Source organism: Anser cygnoides, chromosome 2 (genome assembly GCF_040182565.1).
Source record: "Anser cygnoides isolate HZ-2024a breed goose chromosome 2, Taihu_goose_T2T_genome, whole genome shotgun sequence".
Classification (NCBI taxonomy): Eukaryota; Metazoa; Chordata; class Aves; order Anseriformes; family Anatidae; genus Anser; species Anser cygnoides.
This window is the reverse complement of record NC_089874.1, coordinates 68,994,557-69,018,828: the sequence shown is the minus strand read 5'-3', so window position 1 is coordinate 69,018,828 and position 24,272 is coordinate 68,994,557. Positions and strand designations below refer to the sequence as shown.

Genomic DNA, 24,272 nt, shown 5'->3' with positions numbered 1-24,272 from the left:
CAGAAATGAGTTACGGCAAGAAATAATTTTACTTCAAAAACTTTACGGTACAAAGAGTAAATAATAGCATAATACAGATAAGACATTTAGAATTCTTTTGCAAAATATATTACATCTCTGACTGTGATAAATGGAAAGGAAATAAACAGAAAAAGTACGTTTAGATTAAAAACTGAACAGCTGAGGTTGCCTGAGAAATCTTACTTCAGTTTAGAAACTAATCTTCAGAGAAGGTTTCATGGAGCTGCATATACGAATTTCATCATTCAGTGCTAGAAAAAAAATTCAGTGCTAGAACAGTATCATGGAGTAGAACGCACTAATCTCTGAGGTTTTATTTTTGATATTTTACTGTTTACAAGGAAAACAAAACAGCAGCCTGGAATGCTCTTTTTACTTCAGAAACTGCAGATTGAAAGTTTTGCCAGTCTCGTTTTCTGCAATAACTGAAGCAAATTTTGGTGTATGCTTTCTGTAACTTACGTTTTATGAATCTGCTGCTTAATTATTCTCAGTATGGTAAAATCTAATAACAACTAAGATTGAAAAAATACTCAGTGTCAACAGAATTCATACATTAAATAAAATTATACAAAATAGGGAGAAGGATTTTCAGTATGATTTACTTAAGGGAAAATATTATTTCAAAGGAGAAAGTACATGCATTGCTCTCAGCTACGCGTACATCAGGCAAGCTTGCATGTACAGACAGGTGAAAAGTTAGAAATAAACTTTTTTACGGTGGAGACAGGAACTAAAGATAAAATTTTCAGAGGCTAAGCACAACTGTATTTATTGTCTACTTGGATCGTAGAGCATTGTTTATGTATTCTAACCCAAAACATTGTTAGAAAAAGGTAAGTCTTTTTTTTAAACTTCAGGCAAAGCAGGGCCAATGGTCTTACAGAATTATCTTTTTTTTCTTTTCAGTGATGTTTTGGCACTGCCTATTTTCAAACAGGAGGATTCCAGCCTTCCTCCAGAAAATGAGACCAAACATCCACCCTTCCAGTATGTTATGTGTGCTGCGACATCTCCGGCAGTAAAATTATATGATGAAACTCTTACATACTTGAATCAAGGTTGGTATGCATATGTTGCAGGAATAGCTACAGTGAAAGCAGCTTATGATACAAATCTTAAAACTAGATTTGTTTCATATCTTGAAAAAAGTGAGTTTGGATATCTTGTTTACTCATCTTGTTTTGTCCATGTGGCACATTCATAGCTATAGTTATCATTATTCTGTTCATATAGGCTGTTTCATTTTTTTCTGTTCTGTGTCTTCCCTGCTCCATCCTCTACTCCCCAGCCCCCCGATAAAATCAAACAAACATAACTTATTTTTAGGAGTATACAACTTCTCAAACCTAGGTAAGACAACACAACTTCAGGTGGTAATAATTGCTTAAAATACAAAACCAATTTTGCATTCCTGTTTAAACTTAAATAATAATAGCAAAGTAATTGGATGACATTTGCATATCGTGTTTTTCTGATGTTTTTTCCGCTCAAACGCCTTCAAAAGTCATAGTAAATGCTCAAATGTCAGTTCCTAAGCAAAACGTTTTGCGTAACAGAGGCCATTGTGATCTCTCTCAGCTTAGCTGTATATGCCTGCCCAGAACAATCTCATGTTTGAAACAAATGCAAGTGCAGCTACCTTTTTGGTTACCTTTGCAGTTCATGTGTATTACACTTTTGTCTGTATACATTTATCAGAATTAAGCAGATAAATATCTCATGTGAGTCTTGCTCTTTTTTTTTTCCCTCATAGCCTGTGGCTGACTTGCATGAAAAATGTTTCTTCTACAGATGGCCCTGACTGCTGAACAAAATAATCTGAATGTAGCCATTGCTATGTGATAATACCTCTCTGACCTCTGGAAATGGCATTGAAGTCCTAAGTTGAGTCAGCTAGTATTCTGAACTCAACTCTGATTCATTTCACATTTTTTTCCACATTTTATAGACTATACTGATGGGCTCTGTACACTCTTCCCTACCTACCCCAGCTCTAATGCTGTAGGTTCACTGTTTCTATGTTTTTGGTTTTGCTTTTTCTTTTCTTTGTGTACTTGGACCCAAAAATCTCTTAATAGACAGCACTATAATTAGAAGGCATGGTTCTGCAGCACAGTTTTATTATTATTATTGTTATTATTATTATTTATTTTTATTTTTCATACAAAATGTATACCTCCTATCCTGTCACGTTTCGCTACAATTAATCATTTTAGTTCTTGTGTAGTTCTCTGAGCAGTGTACAGCTTTATTGTGCAGTTTAAGAGGACAGGTTAAAATATGTAGTGGTGAATTTTCACTAGTTTTGGTGAGATACTTAACTTAATTGCTTAACTAGATTATAGAATGTGTGTATTTTACCTGTGTATTTTTGATAATACAGCCTTTTTGCTCAAGTTGAAATGTTACTACTTGTAGTGTGAATGTCTGATGATGCATTACTAGTGCTTGAAAATGTTGAACTGTGTACTGGGCCCCTTAAATCTGTGAGGGCTGGATTGTATGTAATTTGATGGTGACAAGGAATCATTGTGAGCTTTCCATGGGAATAAAGTTGCCAAGCGCTTCATCTTGTAGCAGCTAATCCATCTAAATATGCTTTAAACATTACTTGACTTGTCTCCTAATGAGAGCATTGTAAGTTTGTTAGGCTGTTAATAGTTTCTTGCAAACCTTACGATCGTATAGTTCAGCAATTTGCTTAGTCAGTTTTACCTTATTTTTTATCACTTCTTGTACCCTGCGTCCTCCATTTAGGAAAAAACAGTGCAATTGCAGCACTATGCTGGACCAGCAAGATGCTTTGCACTATTTACAAAACTTGAAAGTTTTGTATCTGTAGAGATATACTTTGGTTCTTTCAGTGTCAGGATCCAGCCTCCCTGACCAAACACAAAGCTTCAAGGTCAGCTCAGCCTGCTGCGGAACCAGCACAAGATGGCAAGCTGATGAATCTTTTTTGTTTGTTTTTTTTAAAAAAAGGTGTTATCTGGCTTCTGAGAAGAGCTTGCTATTTAAGTAGCGCTGTCTGAAATAACTGTAATTGTTTCATCAGGCCTTGAAAATCTCTTCTAATATAAAGGTTTATTTTGCAAAGTTCTTTTGCTGTTTTTCAGTGTCCTAGGTAACTTTTCGTGATGTTGAAAAGTAAAGGCATCGGTATATCCTTTTTCAAAATAAATTTGGAAACAAACACTTGTCCAACTTCTCTTTTGTGCTAGTACTTCAGATGGAAAGACAAATACTTCTGCTGCCTAGATGTTTTTTTTTTTCCTAACAATTTCTCTCTCAGCTGTTAGTACAAACCCTACGTACTAAAATATTAATCATGGGATAGTTTTGAGAGATGATATCTTTCACACTGAAGTCAGTTTAAAATAGGGATCTAAATAGTTCTGGTCATATTTTGTAGTTTACACTACTACAAGTTATTACACTGACATCTGTATCAGTATAAGTTGGATTAAATCATCTAGAAAAGGAGTGATTTTAATCCCGGTCACTTCATTTTTCTGGTTTCTAGTTCAGCCCCGTTATCAGACAGTCTCTTGCTTAAATCATTTTCAAGAGGATTGTGAGTAGGGGGAGTACCATAGAGACGTGATAGCCTCTTCAACTTCATCAGCAGTTGTCTTAGCATATTCTGATCGGGAATTCCAGAGGCAAAGGGAATGTTTGCCCTGTCTGTTAAGCTAAGACATTTCCTAATGGAATACTTAGGTAAGCTCTGATTTTACCCTCTGTCAGTAAGTATTTTAATTGGAATAGCTAATAGAATATTTTAAGTGATTAGGTTTTCAGTTAAAGTTGATTCTAGAAGTTCAGATCTTGGAGTGATTATGGTTGCTCAGGGGTATGCAAGGTTCTTATGAACTAACATCTGTTAAATAAGTCCGTGGAGAATGTGTTTTGTAGGTGTTAGGTCAGTATTCTAAGCTGGCTGCTGTTCTGCTAGATGTGTGTATCCTCAAAAAGCAGGAGTGGCATGGAAGAGAATTGCTGTTAAAGGGGAAGTGTGTAGGTAAGGAGCACTCTAGCTAGGAATGATGGGAGAGGGAAAGTTACAAGCAGCTCTGTGGGGGAGTGATGGACAGTGTTGATGAGCAAAGGGCCTGGAGTGATGTGACTAAAAGAGAACAAAAAAAAATAAACAAAACAAGGCTGGCATAAACAGAGTCACCTCCAGTATATGCATGGAGAAAGGAAATGTTTACAAAGCACAGTTATGGGGAAACCCCAACCCCCTTCTGGAAAATTGGCGTGGTAGGATGCCTTTCTGAAGTGCATGGGCAATAATGCATGCAGCATGGGGAGCAGATGTGATGAATTAGAAGTCTTTGTGCAATTTTAGGGCAATGATCTTGTTGGGATCACAGAGACAGGGTAGGATGGCTTGCAATGCAATGATACACACTTTTTAGGAAAGACGGGGCAGGGAGGTGAGAAGATGCTGTTTCCATTTATGGGGAGGAATAACTGGAATGCCTGAAGACTGGGGACAGATGATGAGCCACCTGAGAGTTTATGGATAAGGATTAAACACCAGACATTGTAGTGAGTGCCTGCTACAGGCCACCTGACCAGGAAGAACAAGTAGATGAGGCCCTGTGTAGCAGCCAGAAGTAGCCTTACATTCACAGGCCTTGATCCTCATCAGGGACTTCAACCAGCCTGGTATCTTTCTGCTTGAGGGCACAGCAGGGCATAACAATCGAGGAGGTTCCTGGAGAACATCAATAACAACTTACTGATGCAAATGACAGAGAAGCTAGTGAGGTTTAATTAGTGCTCGGCTAAGAGCTCATACTCACAATAATGAAGGGCTTGTTGAGGATGCGAAGGTTGAAGGCAACCTCGGCTGTATTGACCCTGTGATGGTGGAGTTCAGGATCCTGAGAGGAGCAGGGTAGGAAGCAAGATCACATCACTGGACTTCAGGAGAGCAGACTTGGGCCTCTTCAAGGATCTTCTTGGTAGAGTTCCATGGGATAAGGCCTTGGAGGAAATGGGGGGTCAAGAAAGCTGGTTACTGTGCAAGGGTCATTGCTTCCCACCTCAAGAGCAGTCAATCCCAACATGCAGGAAGTCAAGTAAAAATGCCAGGAGGTCTGCATGGATGAACAAGGAGCTCCTGGCCAAACTCAAACATAAAAAGGAAGTACACAGCAGGTGGGAACAGGAACGGGTAACCTAGGAGGAATACAGAGACACTGTCTGAGCATGCGGGGATGAAGTTGAGGAAAGCTAAATACCAGCTGGAATTCAGTCTGGGCAGTAATGTCAAAGGCAACAAGAAGAGCTACTGTATGTATGTATGTGGCAAAAGGAAGACTAGAGAAAACAGTGAAGGACAGGGGCCCTGATGACATAAGACGTGGAAATAGAAGACATGGCCAATATTGGGTCCATTCCTGTTTAACATCTTCATTAATGACTTGGATGCTGGGGCAGAGTTCACCCTTAGTGAGTTTTCAGGTGACACAAACCGGGAGGAGTGGCTGATACACCAGAAGATCATGCTGCCATCCAGAGGCATCTTGTCAGGCTGGAAAAACAGCCTGACAGCAACCTTTGATAGTTCAGCAAGCACAAGTGTCAAGTCCTGCACCTGGCGGGGGGGGAACAACCTCATGCACCAGTACATGCTGGGGGCCACCCAACTGGAAAGCAGCTTGACAGAAAAGGACTCGGGGGGGGCCTGGCAGGCACCAAACTGAAAAAGAGCCAGCAAGGTGTTCTTGTAGCAAAGGCGGCAAATGGTGTCCTGGTCTGCATTAGGTAAAGTATTGTCAGCAGGTCATCGGAGGTGATCCTTCCCCTCTACTCAGCATGGGTGAGGCCACACTGGAAGTTCTTTGTCCTTTTCTGGGCTCCCCTGTGCAAGAGAGACATGTACATACTGGAAAGAGTCCAGAGAAGGGTCACAAAGATGATGGAGGGACTGGAGCAGCTCTCTGATGAAGAAAAGCCAAGGGAGCTGGGAGAAGAGAAGGCTTGGGGGGGGTCTTATGTACAGATGCGACAAGGGAGGGTGCAAAGATGATGAAGCCGGTTTCTTTTCAGTTCTGGCCAGTGACAGGACAAGAGGCAGTGGGCACAAACTGAAACACAGGTTTCCTTTGAACGTTGGGATGCTCCTCTTTATATTGTGGATAACGGGGCACTGGCACAGGTCGCCCAGAGAGGTTATAGAGTCCCCATCTATGGAGGTAATTTAAAAGTTGTTTGGACTTGGTCCTGGGCAGCCAGCTCTAGGTGTCCCTGCTTGAACAGAAAGGTTGGACCAGATGACCTCCAGAGGTCTCTTCCAACCTTAACTATTCTGTGATGATGTTATTTTTGTGAAAGAGGGTACTACCACAGTTCCAGTGTTAAACTTCGGCAGTTAAACTTCCTAGCGCCCTATGTTGCATTGTTCCTGTGACTGCTTTTGAGGAAAGAGCAGAGTGCTCAGCATTGAAATGAGTAGTGCTGTACTGCTTTTCATACTTTCAAAGCAGCTACGTGTCCAAAACTCGAGAATGGAATGTATCTTTCCCTTTGTCTCAAAAACTCACTAATGCCATTTTTGCATTTTTGAGTCTCTCATATTCCTTGATTATTGCCTTCATCAAATCTTCTCTTTTAATGCTATTTTGTACCTAAAATGTTACAAAAAAAAAGGTGAGCAACACTTGTAGTGCAAGTGATCCGGATAGTTTTTCTTTTTCACCCTTTCAAAACAGTGGTGGAGGAGAACAGAGAAAGTTTTGCAGGAATTTTATTAGTAGTTCTGAATTTAAAAAATCCAAATGCTGTGTATACACTCAGATGGACTTGCATGTATTATATTTCCATGTGAATAAAATAACACTGGTAATTGAATAAATCTTGATAACAGGAAAAAAAGTCCATATAAATATAGGAGTTGAAATAATCTGTTGCTTTGCTCAGCTGCACTAGGTACATTTAATTTTTATATAGATTTATGTTACTAATATTCAAATGTTGCTGGGGTAAAAAAAAGCCTGCAGGTATATAGTGTATGTACATAAATAGGCTAAATGTGTTACAGCAAAACCAAAACCCCCTACTTCGTAGTTGAAGGTAACATCAATTGATGGAACTGTGAAAGGAGTTGAAGAAATCATTTGCTTATTCACAGAGGAAAAACAGCTGATTCTTGTAGGGCAGGCCAATAAATATCTTTTAAGTGCAGGAAATAATAGAATGTGAAGACTGTTTGGAGGGTAATACAGAAGGCAACGCATGTACTGCAAGTGATCTCAGTGAATCTCTTGAAGTATTATTTTATCCTGTACTTTACTAAGGGAAGCATGATTTTGCAAATGAATATGTGCTGCGCACATTGGAAGAAAAAGTTGCTGTAGTTACGGTATATTTTAGCCTTCTCTGTTTTGAACACAACAGTTTGTCATATTGACTAGAAGAATGGGTTCACTCATATGAAATAATTGGTAACAAGCTCTTTTAAATGCTTATTTCTGAAATCATGCGAAGCCCAAAGATCATACAAAGGTAACAGGTACATGGACAAAATTAAACATGGGAGAGCAGTATGTTTTGTATGAAGAGTTATAAAAACTCATTTCTTGCATTCAGCATTGTTTCAGAAGACTAGACAGTGGTTCTTGGTATGTTGCCTTTCATAAATTTCAAAAATAACAGAATTCAGCTTTTATGGTGAACTTTTTTCTGGGGAAAAAAAAAAACAGAAATGCACCAGAAAAAAAGTACCTGCACTTGAAATGAAATACTTACGCTTTGGAAGTATCTGTAGTTTTACGTGAATCAAAAAAAAAATTGTTGTTGCACCAATTCCTGTGCTGTGAAGTGAACCTTCAGGTTCAAATTCAGGTGTGAAGTTTCAGGTACTGTTATTCTTGTGTACCATGTATGAACCAGAGGCTAATTTGTGTGCATTAAACACAAAATGGCTTTGTGATCTGACTGTTCCGTTCATACAAAATTTTTTTTCTTTATAGGTCAGTCCTACGAAATACGGATGCTAGATAATCGGAAAGCTGGAGACATACCAGAAATCAATGGAAAACTGGTGAAGGTGAGAAGTTCTCTAGATAGTGTTACTAACAAACCTCTACTGATTGCATATGTAGAGAGTAGTATTTAACCTTTTATTGTACACTGACTCATGGAGGGAGATGGACTAGCTGATCTGACCAATGAAAGTAGGCACAGTAGATCCTAGTGCTTAGTTTTGTTGGGTTTTGGTTTCAGATTTACTACAAATTAAAAGATTATATATGTATGCATTTCCCCTTTTATGAATGAGTTCATTTCATGTATCTTTAGATAACTGAAGGTGAGCTAGTCACTTCATTTAGCCTTTGTGCAGTGTGCAGTCTGATCTGCTTTAAGGTGAGATGCATCTCCACTAAATGTACCTGTGTGTTTCTGAGCAGTAAAAGGAAGACTGTGGTAACAGTGTTGAACTCATATATATCTGAAGTTAGGTTAGATAAATCCAATACAGAGGCTATATATTTTATGATTGTGGTTTTTTTTCTGCCAACACTAGCTACTTGTTGAGTGACTGTTGACCAGTAATATTAAAAGAAAAAAATCCAGTGCATAGAGTGCTTGTGTGTACTGAAGTCAGCTTTTTTTTTTTTTTCCATGTTAGGCTTGATACCTACTTGTCTGTAGATGTGTATCCAATGTCTTCTGAGCCATCTCTTTTTCCATTTCATTAGGAGGTGTGGAAGGAAGCTAGAGGGTAACTCAGAAAGAAGAGGAAGTGTAGTGAGCATGTTTATTAATAGATGTCATGGAAAATGCACGTAGCCCAACCTGTGGTTTTTGGAACAGTGAGATATTGACACATAGGAGATTAATTCATAGGAACTCCATGGACCTGTCTAATTCTGCTGCTCAATGAACAGTTTGTCCTGTAGCTGAACTCCTGTACTTAATCCATATTTCTTTCCTTATGCTTTAATATTATCAGAAGGATACTGTGAATTGGAGGTACTGCACAAAGTATAAGAATGAGGTACAGTGAAAAATGTCCAATTCGTGGTACAAATTATTAAAATAATTACTGGGGGGATTGGATCTTTCTCTTAAGCATCTGATAACTTTTATCAGATTTTCCAAAAAAAAAATCTTATTCGTGTTTTTTATTGGGGGAAGAAGGAAACATCTTTTCAATAAAGTTACTTTGACAATGGTACTGCAAAATTACATCAGAATGGTGTGTCTGGGGGAGACTGAGTCTTTACCTGTCAGCTTTGGTGTGTATCATCGGTGAAATTTGGCTGGCTTTTGTAGTCCTATGCCTTGCTCTTACTTGTCTGTGGGATGCTTGTTCAGGGATAATTTCAAGAAGTTTTAAGCACAAGCATAAAATTGGGATTTGTGAGCTCTGCAATTAAAACTTTACAGCCTGGCATTTTGACTCGATGTAATAAGCCTGCTGCATATTTTGCCCCCTTAGGTGCTATTTCCATATAGCTTTGGAGAATCTCTCTGCTGCCGTATGATAGCTTCATATATTGGTTATGAATCATTTGGTAGGTAGAATAGGACAAAGCAATGTAAGAGTTGAAAAAAGGAAACTTTCTTACAGCAAGATGTTGTGGTGCTGCATCAGAAAAAAAACTTCCATTTAGGAAACTTAAATACTGGAATCTCAGAACTTGAACAAAGAAGACATTTCATGCTGGTGAAAGTGGCTCCAGATACTTTGAAGCTTCATAGCTGTCAAACAGTGCAGTGAAAAAGGGGTGGTGTGTTTGTGTGTATGCATATGCGCTTTCTGTTACCTTTAAAATAAAACTAAGGAAATGTAATGTATCTTGAAGAGGCACTTCATTTAAAAGTTGTACGTTTGGTTTTGTTTTTACCACTTTTGTCCACTATTAATACGACTGTAGAAATGAAAGAAAAGACTTTAAAAAAATTGTCTGTTTTGTTCATTCAGTATTAATTCATAAATACAATATATATTTTTTTCTTCTGTGCAACAAATTGCTTTGTATTTGCGTTTATATAGCAAAATAGAAATTTCTTTAATATGGTTAAGAGCACAGTTGTAGCAGAACTGGTCACAAAAATAGGTATTGCTGGATAATTGCTTCTAGCTGATTAAAGTTAATCAAATCCTAGTATCTTTAAATGAATATTTTAGGTAGAATAGTTCAAATAGTTTGGAAGTTGTTTATTATTCCTTGCTATTAACTAAAGTAAGATTTATTGTAAATATGTTTATAAGTACTAGGAAGATTTTTTTATTAATTTCTTAAAACTTTCTACAGTATTTCACAAAATTTCCCATTAAAAAATGGTCAAACTGTATTCACCCCTTTTCAGAATAAATGAAGGCTTTTGCTTTCTAAACAAGTTTTCTATAACAAGTGTATGTAGTATACAGAATTGATACTGTGCTGTCAGTGTTGCTCTGTTTGCTGCGCATAACTTATAGTGACCCTTAGAATATGCAATAAGATGTAAATTTCTTTTTGCACTTTTACCAGGTTTTCCTGCTGTTCAGTTTTATTTCTGTATTCTAGAATACTTTGGGATACTGATAGTTGTCAACTGTTTTGTTGTTGTTGTTAATACCTATTTGTCAGCACTATGGCTGTTTCAGAGTGCTTTAGTGGTCTATCTTCAGGCTGTTTCTGAACACATAGTAATGTTGTGGCTCATCCAATGATTGTTTTCTTCTTCATTAGAGTACTATAAGAGTTGTGTTCCATGATAGAAGGTTGCAATATACAGAGCATCAGCAGCTAGAAGGATGGAAATGGAACCGCCCTGGGGACAGACTTCTTGACTTAGGTATAATTGTTTCTATCTGTTGGAGTTATATTAGATTAAATACCCACATTTAAATTGAACGTGGTCATATTTCTGCTAACACTGATGAAAAAAATGCAGACCAGTTTTCCGTGTGCCACTTTCTCTTAATGTATTTCAAACAAAAATGTTCTTACCACTTTCACATTCTTTTAAAACCTTTAAGTGTTGCAGAGGTAAGATTGCAATTCTGCAACTTTATACATTTAGCACTCTTTGTAATTTTGATTCCTAAATATTACAGTAATTAGGAGAACACAGATAAAAGCAGACTGTGGAAATGGCTCCAACATGGTTTCTTTATTTTGCATAACTTTATAGTTTTTGGTGCGTAAGCTGTAGGTGGGTGGGTGGGCAGGCTGGCAGGGGAGGAGGGGAATCAAAACACGCTCCCAAATGTTGAGCACTTTGTATGTTAAGTCTACTAAGATTCTTCAGATCAGTCCTGAGAAACTGTTTATGGTTAAGCTGGCAAAGCCCACATTTTCTCCCTTACCCACATATGCTCATGGTAGCCTTGTAATAGCATGTATTTCTAGTATTTTCTTGGAATATTATCATTTAAAAATATATACTACTTATTTTAATACAGATATTCCAATGTCTGTTGGAGTCATTGATATCAAGACAAATCCAAGCCAGCTCAATGCAGTTGAATTTTTGTGGGATCCAACAAAATGTACATCTGCTTTTATTCAGGTTTGAAACTTTACTTGACTGGATGTCTGTGTTTGGTGCCTTTCAGGTCACAAACAATAGTATATTTGCATAAGTTGCATATTTGTGTATGTGAGTTTCTTGTTTCTTATTTGTGAGATAGTCATTAAATATCAGCTTTTTAAGAAACACAGGTTCATAGCGACTAATCTATAAGGGTTCCTGGTTAGGTTTTTCAACTTAATTTGATCTTATAAAAGCAGCTTTTAAAAACAAAAAGTTTTCAAAAAGCTTTTTGAAGAAAGATTTCATGGTTAAAATATTTAGTTATATGGAGTATTAAAATTCACTTATCCTAAATAACTGTCACTAATAAATTATTTTAGTTGGGAGACCCACGGTTCTATTGATGAGCTTCAGCAGAAGCTTGGCTTGAGGATACAAAATGTTAATGTGCTACAAATAAGGTCTTTAAACATTCAGACAAGTTTCTTGTATCAGTCGGCTTCCTTGTAGTAGGATTTTTGCTATTTACTTTTTGATTTGATATTCAGGACAATTGAAGGTGCTTTCCTTGGAATTTGCTTAGAATGTTCAGTTTTGCATTCAAATTTTTAGCCTACTTTTTATCAGACTTGTTTTTATTATGGAGAAATAGTATAAAGTTTGAGATAGCAATTTTTCTTACTGAGGCTGCCATAGGTTAAATTCAGCATTGTCACTAAATTAACTTTGATCTGGTGCAATCAAAGACATTTTTTCTGGTGACAATTACACGATTACTAAAACATAGTGACAATTACACAATTACTAAAACATAGTGTTTTGTGAAGAAGTGTGAGGTAAATTGGTTCTTATTATGCAAGTATAATTGCAGCATGGCAATTAGGACATAGCTGCTCTGGCTATGCTTCAGTTTCTAGTCTGTGGTTCTCTGTTGTGGAAGGCCATAGAAAGCAGAATAGTACTGCACATGGTATCTGGCAGCGCAAGGTATGCTACTGTCCATGGTGTTTAACTTGTTTAATGTTCCAGAAGCAACCAAAAAATCAGGAGCGCTGTCCAGTGAGATTCATTACTACTCTTTCTGTTGCACTGATTTTCTCATTAGGTATCTTTTAGGGTTATTTCTAGCTGATAAATGCAGTCTTTAGGCTGATGTAGTTTCAAAAGCATTTGAGGCAATTATATACTGGTTAAAAGTCTGTTGACTTTTACTGGAAGTTGGGCATATTTGAAAATACCCTGTGTTCACGTGAGATGAAAAACTCTTCCAGTCAAGGACCTTCCGTAGTTTTAGTAGCATTACAAGTAACTCAAATTTACTGTAGGTATAACGTATTTGACAATAGTATGTTGAAAAGTTTTTGTTATATTCATGGTAGATACAGTTGTCATGCGCATACATTTTTCTTAAGATCCAATGTGACAGCTTACAATTTCTCATTTAATAAGAATCTATAATGCCTTCTGGTTTTTGGAGAGATTTCAGTCACACACTTGTTTCCCTTCTTCCCTGCCAACTCAAGTATAATGTTTTTGGCTTCATTTGCAAATGGGCAGAAAAAAAAGAGATAGTCATGCAGCTTGGTCCTCAGATAGGCTGGGTCATGTTACTTGTCCTTAAAAATGTACTTGGTGTTGGTAACACCTAATGAAATTCATGTATAGGACACTTTTGAGGGTCTTATCTGTGTGCTTATTTTTTCAGGTACATTGTATCAGCACTGAATTTACCCCTCGTAAACACGGAGGAGAGAAAGGAGTTCCTTTTAGGATTCAGGTTGACACGTTTAAACAGACAGAAAATGGAGAATATACAGACCATCTGCATTCAGCCAGCTGTCAAATTAAAGTTTTTAAGGTAACAGTAGAAAACAGATACTTAATAAGTCTCTCAGAAGCTCTCATAAAGATGGGAGACGTCTTTATGTTGCTGCTTGACTTCTGAGATCAGATTTCAGTTATAAAGCTGTTTTCCACCTGCTTTCTTGTTCATGTAACTGTTCATTTTTAGCCAAAAGGAGCAGACAGGAAACAGAAAACAGACAGAGAAAAGATGGAAAAACGAACTGCACACGAAAAAGAAAAGTATCAGCCTTCGTATGACACCACAATTCTCACAGAGGTAACAAAAAAGAATTGTATCTGCTTGCTGAGGAGAAAATATATAGATGCAGTCTTGGAAGGGTTGGGGAAGAAGTAGTTTTACACAAAGATAGGCTCTGTATTTGACAAACTTGTCCAATGGACAGCAACGTTAAATTTAAAGATTCTGTTTAGTAAACCTCATTTAGATTATAGATGCTTGTATTAACACACTCTAAGAATGAACGCTATATGAGTGACTGCATTGAATCCTAGAGCAAGTCTTTTGGTACAGATCTAAAAACCTTGCAGCTGAAAAGCCTTTAAAAAAAGGGGAGGGGGAATCTAGAATTTAATTATCTGCTAAGTTTGAGCTTCAAACTGTGGTGTTTTTTTTTTGTAGATTATGTAATATAAGGCCAGAGCCTCAATAGGTTTTTGCATTTTCATTTTATTTAAACACCAGTGAGTTCTGTAGAGTTTTCTAAAGATTTCAGAAGTTTTTAAAAGGCTTTTAGATCTTTCCTCACTGTATAATGAAAAGAAATTGATCCAAATCTTTGGTGTTTGTCCAGATGAGGCTTGAGCCTATAATTGAAGATGCAGTTGAACATGAGCAGAAAAAGTCCAGCAAGCGGACTTTGCCAGCAGACTACGGTGATTCTCTGGCAAAGCGAGGCAGTGTAAGGGACTTCTGCTTATCTTTTCATTGTGCAAGATACCTTGTGCAGTGTTAGATATAGGAGAAACTTCCATTATATAAAGTAAAAATATTTTGATTGCTGTGCCTTAATTTTATTCACTTTTATGTATACCAATTGCTCCATGTTGGTTTTTAGCAAAGGAATCCTTCCTAAATCTAACACTTAAGATAAATTGTTGCAGAGAGACTGTGTGACTTTCAAAAGTAAAGAGCTTCCAGTTTATGCGACTTTAAAGTGAAATATCTTTTTGCTTTCCTGTATGTATGTAATTAGTGGAAATAAGAACAGTGAAATTTAGTCAAAATGTTTTGTCCCATATTTCTGTTTACATTCGATATGTTTCCATGTACATCAGTATTTTTAAAATGACATGTAGTGTTGCAGATTTTTACCGATTTTTCCTTTCACCATCTACATCTTGTGCTCCAAGCAGGTTTAATGCAGTTCAGAGCAGTTAGTCACTGTGTGTGCACTAACCCTGTACGTACCTCCCAAAACAAATCTAAGATACATCCTGCACACTCTTCCTGTAAGGCTCAGCGTTACAGATTTTCTGTGTGTTGTTTTGTAAGGTGAATATCAAGACCCTAGTAATTGTTAAGACGAGAAACCATCCTACATCTTCCATTTGGCAAAGTCAAAATGTCTATTAATAGCCTGTCTGTGGAATACATTTATTTGACTGTTCTTTGAACAGAAACATTGTGGTTACAGTTCTTTCCAGCAGCACTTAGCCAATGGCTGCCTGACTCTTGTCTCTCAGACGTTAGTTTTGCATTTATGATCTTTTAAAATGATGTGTAGGGTTTAGATTATAAAGTATTCAGTGTGTGCCTCTTGTTTGCTTATAAACCATGTAATTGGGGGGGGGGAGCAGTATTAAGTGATATGGGTTCCTTGGGGGATTCCCCCCCACCCCCTCCCCAGAACTACTGTAAGCACAGAGCTGTCTTGAATTTACCTGCTACTATTCTTGGCTGTGGGTCTTGTTTTGTTTTGTTGTTTTCTATCTTTTAAGATGCACCTTTAGGATTCTTTGGCAGTGCAGGCATTCTTTTATTAGTTGCAGATGGCCTGAGGTGGTGGGGAGAGGTATAGACAGGAGAAAGCAGGATTTTAGCACTTTTGCTTCTGAAGAAAGTCTGAAGCGTTTCTTGATCCTGCTCCTTGGAGAGATTTTTACTCTCTTCTTTCCTCCCTTGCTTTCATCTCTTCTTGTTGTAAGTACTTCATTGAAATAATTATTGCTTATAGGAAGGATAATAGAAGGTACTTTACAGAGTTGTGACAAATCAGTTGTTGCAATTAGGACAAACTATAGCCAAACAATTCTTGGAAGTTGTCTAAACTTCTTAGCAACCTCTCTACAAATCTCTTGAAATAGTAAGTTAAAGTGTTACCCTAATCACAGTGAAGAAATATTGAGCTAGGGCAGCTAGTACTGGACTTGTGATGAATATAAAGAGTGTATTTCTTCACTTCCTGCATTTACAGAATAGTCATCTTCCTTAAGGCTTTGCTTCACTTAAGCTTTGAGCACCCTGATTTTCTTAATGTCTCCCCCCACTTCCAGTAGTAGTTTGTTGATGATGCCTGTGATCAAGCATCTTTTTTCTGCTCTGTATGCTGTGCAGTGGTCCACGTCATTTTTGCTCCATGGTACCTAAAACTGAGCACAGCTTAAGCCTTACCAGTGTCAAGAGAATTGGAAAGATTACTTGGTTTGTGGGTCATGTAATGCTGTATCTATATATCAAAATTGCTTGCTTTTTCTGTGGTGTTGTCATACACGTTGATTTCAATATGAATTGGGTGAGCAATGACCCACAGGCTATTGTGGAATAACAGCTACTTACAGCTTTTCAGTTCTCATAATTCTGCAGCTGACTCTTCCTGTTTTGCATTTGCCCTTGATAAAATTCTGCCTTGAGATCACTTGTTCAGTTTGTTCAGGCCATTTTGAATTTTATTCCTGTATGATGAAACACTTCCAGCTTTGCTAACTTGATTTAATCTGCAAATATAACACACGGTCTGTTCCATCATGACAATGATTTTTCATTAACAAAACCATTAAAAATGACTAGGACCTTAAAAATACCATATTTCATACCATAGTTAATGTAAGAATACACCAAATAACACTATTTTTGCTGTACTCTTAGCAAAACGTTAGTAATTACTACATAGTATTATTTTTAACTGTGAGTATACAACTTGCTTGCTTGATCTAGGGAAGGAGTAACTATTCTACAGCTAGGACGCTTTATCAGACTTCTGCTCTTGTCACCAGGCAGGCTTGACTTTGTAGGCCTTGTAAATATGGACAGAGAACAAATGACACATGTCTCTACTTAGATCAGTTCTGGCCTTCGAAATCCTTTTTCCCAGATTTAGCCACTTACTAAATCAGAAGGTGTGCCTGTATCTGACTTGCCTCATATATGCAGATCAGATATACCATATGCATGTGCTGTTTAGCTATCACAGAGAAAAACTAGAGGCCTGTTTTGTTTAGGTATGAGAATTCACACTTACATACATATTATGTCTTTATATATGAGGGATCTTGTACTATATGTGTTGTAGGAACTGTGGCTCCATTACAGAAGGAAAATGAGATTGATTGGAATGCTTTCCCTGACAAATATGTGTTGGTTGTTACTTAGCATGTACTGTTTCCTAGATGCTCAGAAATAAGTTTTTGTTGCCTCTTTGTGAATTGTAGAAATTTAGCTCAGCCCAATCTGTATTTCTCTTCCTTTTTCAAAGCTGGGTATTGTTACCTTCCTCCTATGCCTCATCTACTCTATAGGCTTTTTTGTTCCTTGCTTTTTGCATCTCTTTTTGCATGTTTGTCATTTTATTGTGCCCCTCCAAGATTCTACTATTCTGTTTGCTGGTTATATCTAATTCTGTTCCTTTCTTCCTGTATGATTTCTTCCAGCTCAGCCACAATCCCATCTGGACAAATTGGTCTCTTCCCGATTTAATTTGTTTGTGATTCTAACACAACACTATACAAAGAATTGGGGAAACTTCCTTTCTGAACGGGTGCTTACTTTCTGAACAGTCATTCTACTCTGCTCTTCTCATAGTCTTTCCTAGGAAAAGGCTTTGTCTATTACTATCATTCATCTTTCCCCTCTCATTCATTTTCATAAGAACGCCATGTAAATGTGCTTTTCCATTCTTCTGTTTTTTGTTTCCACCTCATGTTTCAAAATTCAGTGCAGTCACCACAATTTCTTCAGTATTTATCGTAGTGTTTTCCAAACAGACATGCGTAATTAAACTACTTGTTAAGACTGTCTTGTGCTATGGACAATTTACTTTTTCCATACTGGTAAAAGGCTACAAACTTAACACTGCCTTCTGGACCTCAGAGCAGATGTTTATGGACAGGTGACTTTCATCCAGGGGCCATCTTATGAAAGAGGTGCCCTATATTTTTAAGGAAGAAGGAAAAAAAAAAAACACAAAAACAAATAAACAACAACAGCAAAACCAAACAAAAACAGGATCTTTTTCCTGGTTTGAATTTGAAAAAGCAATATCTTGATTGATTGTTATATTAGTGTACAATGAATTATATGTCACAAGCTAGAATGTATAAAACTACAATTTGATTAAACTTGGTCAAAATGTCTATTTTTACAGATAGAGTTGACTATAAAGCACACATCGAAGTTGGAAGACTTCCAGGTATAGGCCTTGAAATGAATTGGAGCATTAAGTTTTGGATGTGAAAGATTGGTGCAGAAGTTAAATATTCTATAAGCAACTTAAATTTAGAATATGAGACCTTCTTGAGGCCATATGAGTCAGAAAGTGGAGCTGGGACAAAACTGATCTAGCAACAAAAACATACAGTATTTCTTGTTTGTTTCTCCTTACCTCTGTACTTCATATAGTGGCATACAGGATACATTATGTGGGTGACTTCACATTTTGGGAATAACTTCTTTACTTCTGCTTTCAGAATAATTAAGTCTGTATGAGTAGAAGTTTTTCACTTTGGACAAGAAGGACTGCAGCTGCTTGGGGCAAGAACCCTTTACTTTATAGGTTTCCTGAAAAAGCTCTGTGTAATAAAATTGCTGCCCTGTTCTCTAAAGATGATGCTATGTGCCAAAATGTAAGACTGTTCTGGAGAACACCCTGTTTTTTTGATGATTTGGTATTTGAATATAGTATGGACTTATTTGCCAAAGTTCTTTTTTACTCTCTTGTAAAGCATGAATTTGGGCATACTCTAGTAGACTGGAAGTAGGAAGGGAAAGGACAGTAAACAGTGGCTTAGAAAAACTTGAATTTTTGCAGCTCTTCAAAAGTTAAGAACATTGAGTTTGAATGCCGCATATCCCGAGTCTGAAAAGTCATACTTGGAAAGAAAGTCTTCCGTTTTTGCTCAGTAAAACCATGAGTCAAAATTTATAACTTCATTCATATCCCGTACAGAAGGGTGTTAAAGATAGGAAACCAATATAATTTTCTCCTTATCAAGAATTAATCAGTGTTCAGAGATTAAGGCATAATTTCTGGAGTACAGTTGTATCAGTGGTATTGTGTAAGTGTACTAGTAATGGAGGGCAGTTAGTACTGAGACCTTTGATTAACTCAGTTTCCTTGAACCTTTCAGAATTAAGTATCTCAGTGCTCAGACATTCTTTTTTTCCCTCTACAACCTATGTGACAGAACTGAGCCAATGGACGTGTTGCAGGATTAGTATTATCACTACTAGTATTTTTTTTTTAACCAACTGATTCAGTCTTGGTGGATAACATTTTTGCAGGAAGAGGAGTCAAGAACAGGACTTAAGTGTCTGTATAGGAGAAAGAAGGCTACTCTCTTCTGGTTGGGATCTTTTTTCTGAAATGTGCTTTTCTTCCTGTGTTTAAACTCAGTCTGTTGTGAACAACTTAACTAATTTTGAAGGAAAGCAACATTAACTGCAGTACATGACTTGGAAATGTTCAAAGCCTGTTCTCTTGACACTGATGCATTCTTCCTTGCCCCTGAAGTGAAATACATGTTGAACCCTATCTTACAAGGAGTAGTGGTTAAGGATGTACAACTTGAAACTGTGCGTCCAGATAAACAACTTGCATTAATACTTAGTCAGAGAATCTTAGAAAATTAAGGAAAATGCATTTCACTTCAAAAATATTTCAGCAGAACAAAGCTAATATTATTATGTTGACCTTTTATTTTACAATTATGTTTTTGGAGTATGTAATTATTTGAGGTGAACTTTAAACTTAGCTTGAAGAGAAACAACAGAAGGGAAATGCACAGAATAGGAGGAATCGTGGGTAACACTAGAAGGCCATGGAAGAGCTTGCTTTGTGGGGACAGCACTGGTTGTAGTCGAACTGCTGTTAACTGTTTTACAGAAGATTTCAGCCAGCATTAGGCTTACCTATGGTTTCCCTCAGGTAGTGAAAGGATCTTTCAATAGAAAATTGTTGAAACATGTTTCCATGAAGTCATACTTGTTTCTACCTCCCCTCCCTCTGCAGGGCTATGATACAACTCTGGAAACTTCCCTACAGGCTATTTATTTAGCTGGTTTATATATTAGAAATCTTTGTTGTTTTAACAGGCATGGTCTTAGCTTACTTTATCTTGGGCAGCTTGGTTTTTTAATACTGTCTTTGAACATATCAAAATCTGTTGCTTTTTTTTTGGTTTTATTTAAAGTGATGAATTTGCAGTGGTATTGGAAACACTAAAAGCTAGTGTCAAAGAGCTTTTATGACGATGGTTTAAAAACTATCCAAAAAAAGACTTCAAATTAGATAGCTGGTTCATTATACACTTGTTATGGCATAAATTTGTGCATAACCATTCCAGTTTAGAAAAAGCAGTACATGTAGCATAATTTCAGTCCAGCAGTAAATTATTATTTTTTTTATTTAACAATATTTCTACTGAAAATTCTAGCTGTATTTAATTGCTTCCCGGGCAGCTTTGTTAGATTTACCAGCAATGTGAAATCTAGCTTCAAAGTTCTCCTTACTCTTGCTGAACTCCTGTTTTGTACTTGGAATTTGAACAGTCCCTTCATGCAAGGATGAAGGAAGTGTTTTGAGCAGATGGCTTGGGGTTAGTTGGTTTGGATTAAACTGAGTAATCTATTCAGGTTCTCTGTCAGTTCCACCACTAATAACTTCACTGTGTTAACTGTGAAGGTATATGTGTAAGTCTTCTTGAAAGAGCAAGTTAAAATTGATTCTTGCCTGGAGTATCTGCATGTAATGTGTGGGATGGAGGGAATCTTTATTTACAGAGCAAAATTCTGAGTGGGAAAAAAAATCTGGGTCTAAGTGGAAGAACTATGCATCAGAATAAAAACTGTATTGTTAAAGAATTAAATCCAAGTTTCTCTTACCTTCAGTGCTCACCATGGCCTGATACTCCTACAACATTTGTAAACAACAGTCCTACTCCTGCTCCAACCTTTACCTCTGCTCAACATAATACCTACAGTGTCCCAGACAGGTCAGTTTCGTTTTCTGTAACCAATTAGAGATTGCATTTTTAAATCAGGCACATTCAAAAGAGCTTTCTGAGTGAGTTCAGAAGCTTGCTACTGTTTCCTGATTTCACTGGGGAATGAGAGAGATTTTATTGTTTTGTCTTACATATTTATTTTAGAGTGTGACACATGCATCATGTGATTCAATTATAATGTAACTTCTTTTGCTTTAACATTTTTCTTCCATGCTGTTCACTGCTGGAAACTTTTCTTCTTGTCCTTTGGCATATAGCAAATACTTTACCTTTTAATGATTCCAATTTAGGTCTTGTCAGTGTATGGAAACTACTAAGCTTTTTTCAGTAAGAACAGTCTCCCATTTCCCTCATACAGGTAATACAATATGAAGGAAAAAAAAATCTTTACCAGCTTTATAACAGAAATTGTATTAGTAAAAGCATGTTGTATTGAGGTATTAATTAAACTGGGGTGATCAAGCAATAATTTATAGTGGTATTGTCTGTATTCTTTTGTTTAGTCTGCCTTGTATTTTACTACCTCTTCCTCAGTCATCCTTTAAGACAGCTAAATGACCATATATCCTCCCGTGACTGTTGTAAAGCTGCTTCTCCACTTGATAAAGAATACACAGATAGGAACCAGATGATTTGTGTATCGAAGTGTGATGATCGTTCTCTTGATTTTAACTTTAATAGTCCCAGTCTATGCAGCGTTTAATTTATCTTAATACTTTTTTTTTCTCTCCTCTGTAGTAATTCCTCCTCCCCAAATCATCAAGGAGATGGAACCTCTCAAGGATCTGGAGATGTGAGTGTTTACTTTCTGGTATTGATCCTGGCTGTATTTGCACAAAGGCAGATATTTGTGTCAGTACATTTGATTTATACATGCCTAGACATTAATAGGTATTCAGCAAAAGTGTTTAACTGAGGGTTTTTTTTTCATTATTTTGGGGTGGTTTTTTCTGTATTTTCTTTCCTTTTTTTTTTTTTTTTGATAAAAATTACCACATCCAATCTTGTTTCTTACAGCAGCTTCATCCTTCAGCCACAATCCAGGAAACTCAGCAATGGTTGCTCAAGCATAGGTTCTCTACTTATACAAGGCTTTTTTCAAATTTCTCAGGTATCTAAAACTTAATATTTATTTAGAGTCTTTGTGCTAATGAGCAAGTTTTGTGTGGAAAATTGATCTCTAAATATAAAATGGAACCAATATTTATTGTAGCTTATAGTGTATAATTTGCTTGTTAAGTGTTTAATTTTCAATGACAAAGACCTGTGGAAGAAATCTTTTAAACCAGTTCTTTTTGATTATAGTCTTCGTATGTTCATAAAAGTCTAATACTAGCTGTCTGGTACATTTCCTTTGAAGCAGTAGACCCATTTTAGTTCTTATGATAGTACTTCAGCTTTTATTATTATTACAATAGTATTTACAGGTAATGATAACAAAACATTCTTGCTGTTTTTTAATCTATGAATTGCTAGATCATCTCTGGATTGCTTCCATAATAAAAGCTGTCTTTTTTTTTTCTCTATCTATTACAATTACTGATTTTTCAGACTGTTGTTTTCTTCGTTGACACCCATGCTGCTTCTAAGAAATACACTTCCTTCCATTTTGTGTTTAAAACTGCTTAATATCATTTACTGAAGCTTCCTTTTCTGAAGTAAGTGTTCTGGGAAGTAGTTGTTTTCACAGCTCACTTATTCCCAGGATCATTTTAAAAAGAACTGCTTTTGGATGGAAGTATCCCACAGACTGGATTCATCCCACAGGATGTTGATTTACTGATTTGACTATGCTGATTTAGTTATGCCACCCTTTAGCAGCATCTCCTATATATAAGCACAACGTAGTAACTTAAGTACATGCAAGGTAGGATGTGTTAGTTGAATGCCTGAAATGAGTTAGTTGAGGGTTGGGGCATGTGAGAAACTATCAAATTTTTGCTCTGCATTTTGCATGTGTCTAAAATGCACTAAGCTGGGTATATTTGAGTAATTTAAGCTGTTATCTGGATAGAGAACAGATACCTATCCTACTAAAATTGTGTGTCTTGCAGATTATGTACTTCTAAGATGTGTACACCATCATGAAAAACTAGTCACCTTCAGAAAATCGGTCTTTTTTTCATAGTGCTAGCTAGGCAGCGCCTATTAAAAATGTTGCTTGCTTGTTCATGTTTGCTTGATTCCACTTTTATGGTTGAATTTGTTACTCCTGGTTTAAATGAACTTACAATTTCTTTTTAAAAGTAGAAATATTCTAAAACAAACTTAGTAAAATCCTCGTGTTTCTCCAGGTGCTGATTTATTAAAGCTGACAAGAGAAGATCTGGTACAAATCTGTGGTCCAGCCGATGGAATTCGGCTATACAATGCACTGAAATCCAGGTAAAACCTTGAATGTGCAGCTGATTGGGTTTTGTTGTATCACGCACGGGAAAAGCACTCCCTTCCTTGGAGCGGGAGGTTGGGAAGCCAGTGCTTAGTGGCTGGATGAGCCTTGATGCCTGCGTGAGCTGCCCCAGGAGTTGGTAGATCCTTTCACATTTAAAAAGCAACTCCATGTCCTCTGGGCAGACCCCAGGTGAGATGCAGGCGCTGATAGGTTCAGAGGTAAGCTGTAAGACTGGTACCAGTGCAGTTGGGCATTGCCTGTTTCTTGAAGACATTAATTTGTTGCCGTAACACAAAACCTCTCATTTAGGTGAACTCAGAACAACCTGAGGCTTGACTACTAAAAAGTTGACTACTAACACATACAGCATCCCAACGATCTGTCTGATTCTGACTGAAATGGGTATACAGTTCCTTAGTAGGACTTGTTGCTATTCAGCTGTGTTCCGGGATTCCAACAAGCAGTGTCTTGATGAACTCAAAATTTACTGAAATTTTGTTTAAATGTGGTATGGTAGTATCTGTGAAACTGCTCACTGATGGTGTGATATCAAATTACTGTATTAATAGGGTCTTTTATCTGAGAAGAAAAGCATTTCAAGTATACTTCTCTATGCTGTTAACATAGCAAAAAAATTACCTTTGCAAATTGGTTTCCATATTTCCAGAGCAAGCAAGCTTTTGTGTAATACGTGATTTGTTTGACTTGCAGGTCTGTTAGGCCCCGTTTAACAATCTATGTCTGTCAGGAGCCATTAAGGAGCGTACAACTGGAAAGACAAGATGCAGGCAATGGTGATAGCAGCAATGGTGCAATATATGGTATGGTACATAAGCGTCTCTTTATGTAACATTTTTGTATCTTAAAAATATAAAAGATTGCTGGTGTATTCAGAATGACATAGCTGTCTAGTAACACTGTAGGACCTTAAAACCTCTCTAGGTTAAATTATCGATTTTTCAGTCCACTGATAAAACTAACTGTAGTTAATTGGATAACTAATTAAGAAACATTCAAATTAGCTGTGCTGTGTTGTACAGCCAAGATATTAACTAGATGCATGTAGATG

The 24,272-nt window shown here is 37.0% G+C and overlaps 1 protein-coding gene and 1 long non-coding RNA gene across 5 annotated transcripts in view; one reads left to right on the top strand and one right to left on the bottom strand.

Annotated features, from left to right (window-relative positions):
• Positions 1 to 24,272, top strand: part of UBP1 (upstream binding protein 1) — a 39,025-nt gene that overhangs the window by 8,640 nt on the left and 6,113 nt on the right. The window contains exons 2-14 of one of the 4 annotated variants that reach the window (XM_013190405.3): positions 931 to 1,082; positions 8,010 to 8,086; positions 10,722 to 10,827; positions 11,438 to 11,544; positions 13,214 to 13,366; positions 13,520 to 13,630; positions 14,166 to 14,273; positions 17,955 to 17,999; positions 20,696 to 20,799; positions 21,550 to 21,604; positions 21,832 to 21,922; positions 23,106 to 23,196; positions 23,915 to 24,024. In XM_013190405.3, the coding sequence (XP_013045859.1) occupies positions 931 to 1,082; positions 8,010 to 8,086; positions 10,722 to 10,827; positions 11,438 to 11,544; positions 13,214 to 13,366; positions 13,520 to 13,630; positions 14,166 to 14,273; positions 17,955 to 17,999; positions 20,696 to 20,799; positions 21,550 to 21,604; positions 21,832 to 21,922; positions 23,106 to 23,196; positions 23,915 to 24,024 (1,310 nt within the window). Of the gene's footprint in view, positions 1 to 930; positions 1,083 to 8,009; positions 8,087 to 10,721; positions 10,828 to 11,437; positions 11,545 to 13,213; positions 13,367 to 13,519; positions 13,631 to 14,165; positions 14,274 to 17,954; positions 18,000 to 20,695; positions 20,800 to 21,549; positions 21,605 to 21,828; positions 21,923 to 23,105; positions 23,197 to 23,914; positions 24,025 to 24,272 lie in introns of all 4 variants that reach the window. The other 3 variants (XM_013190404.3, XM_013190406.3, XM_013190407.3) reach the window with 3 other exon arrangements.
• On the bottom strand, positions 17,147 to 23,965 carry LOC136790115 (uncharacterized). Its single transcript, XR_010829401.1, has 2 exons — positions 23,843 to 23,965; positions 17,147 to 17,738 (listed from the first exon to the last, which is right to left on the bottom strand). It is a non-coding gene; the product is annotated as an uncharacterized lncRNA (long non-coding RNA).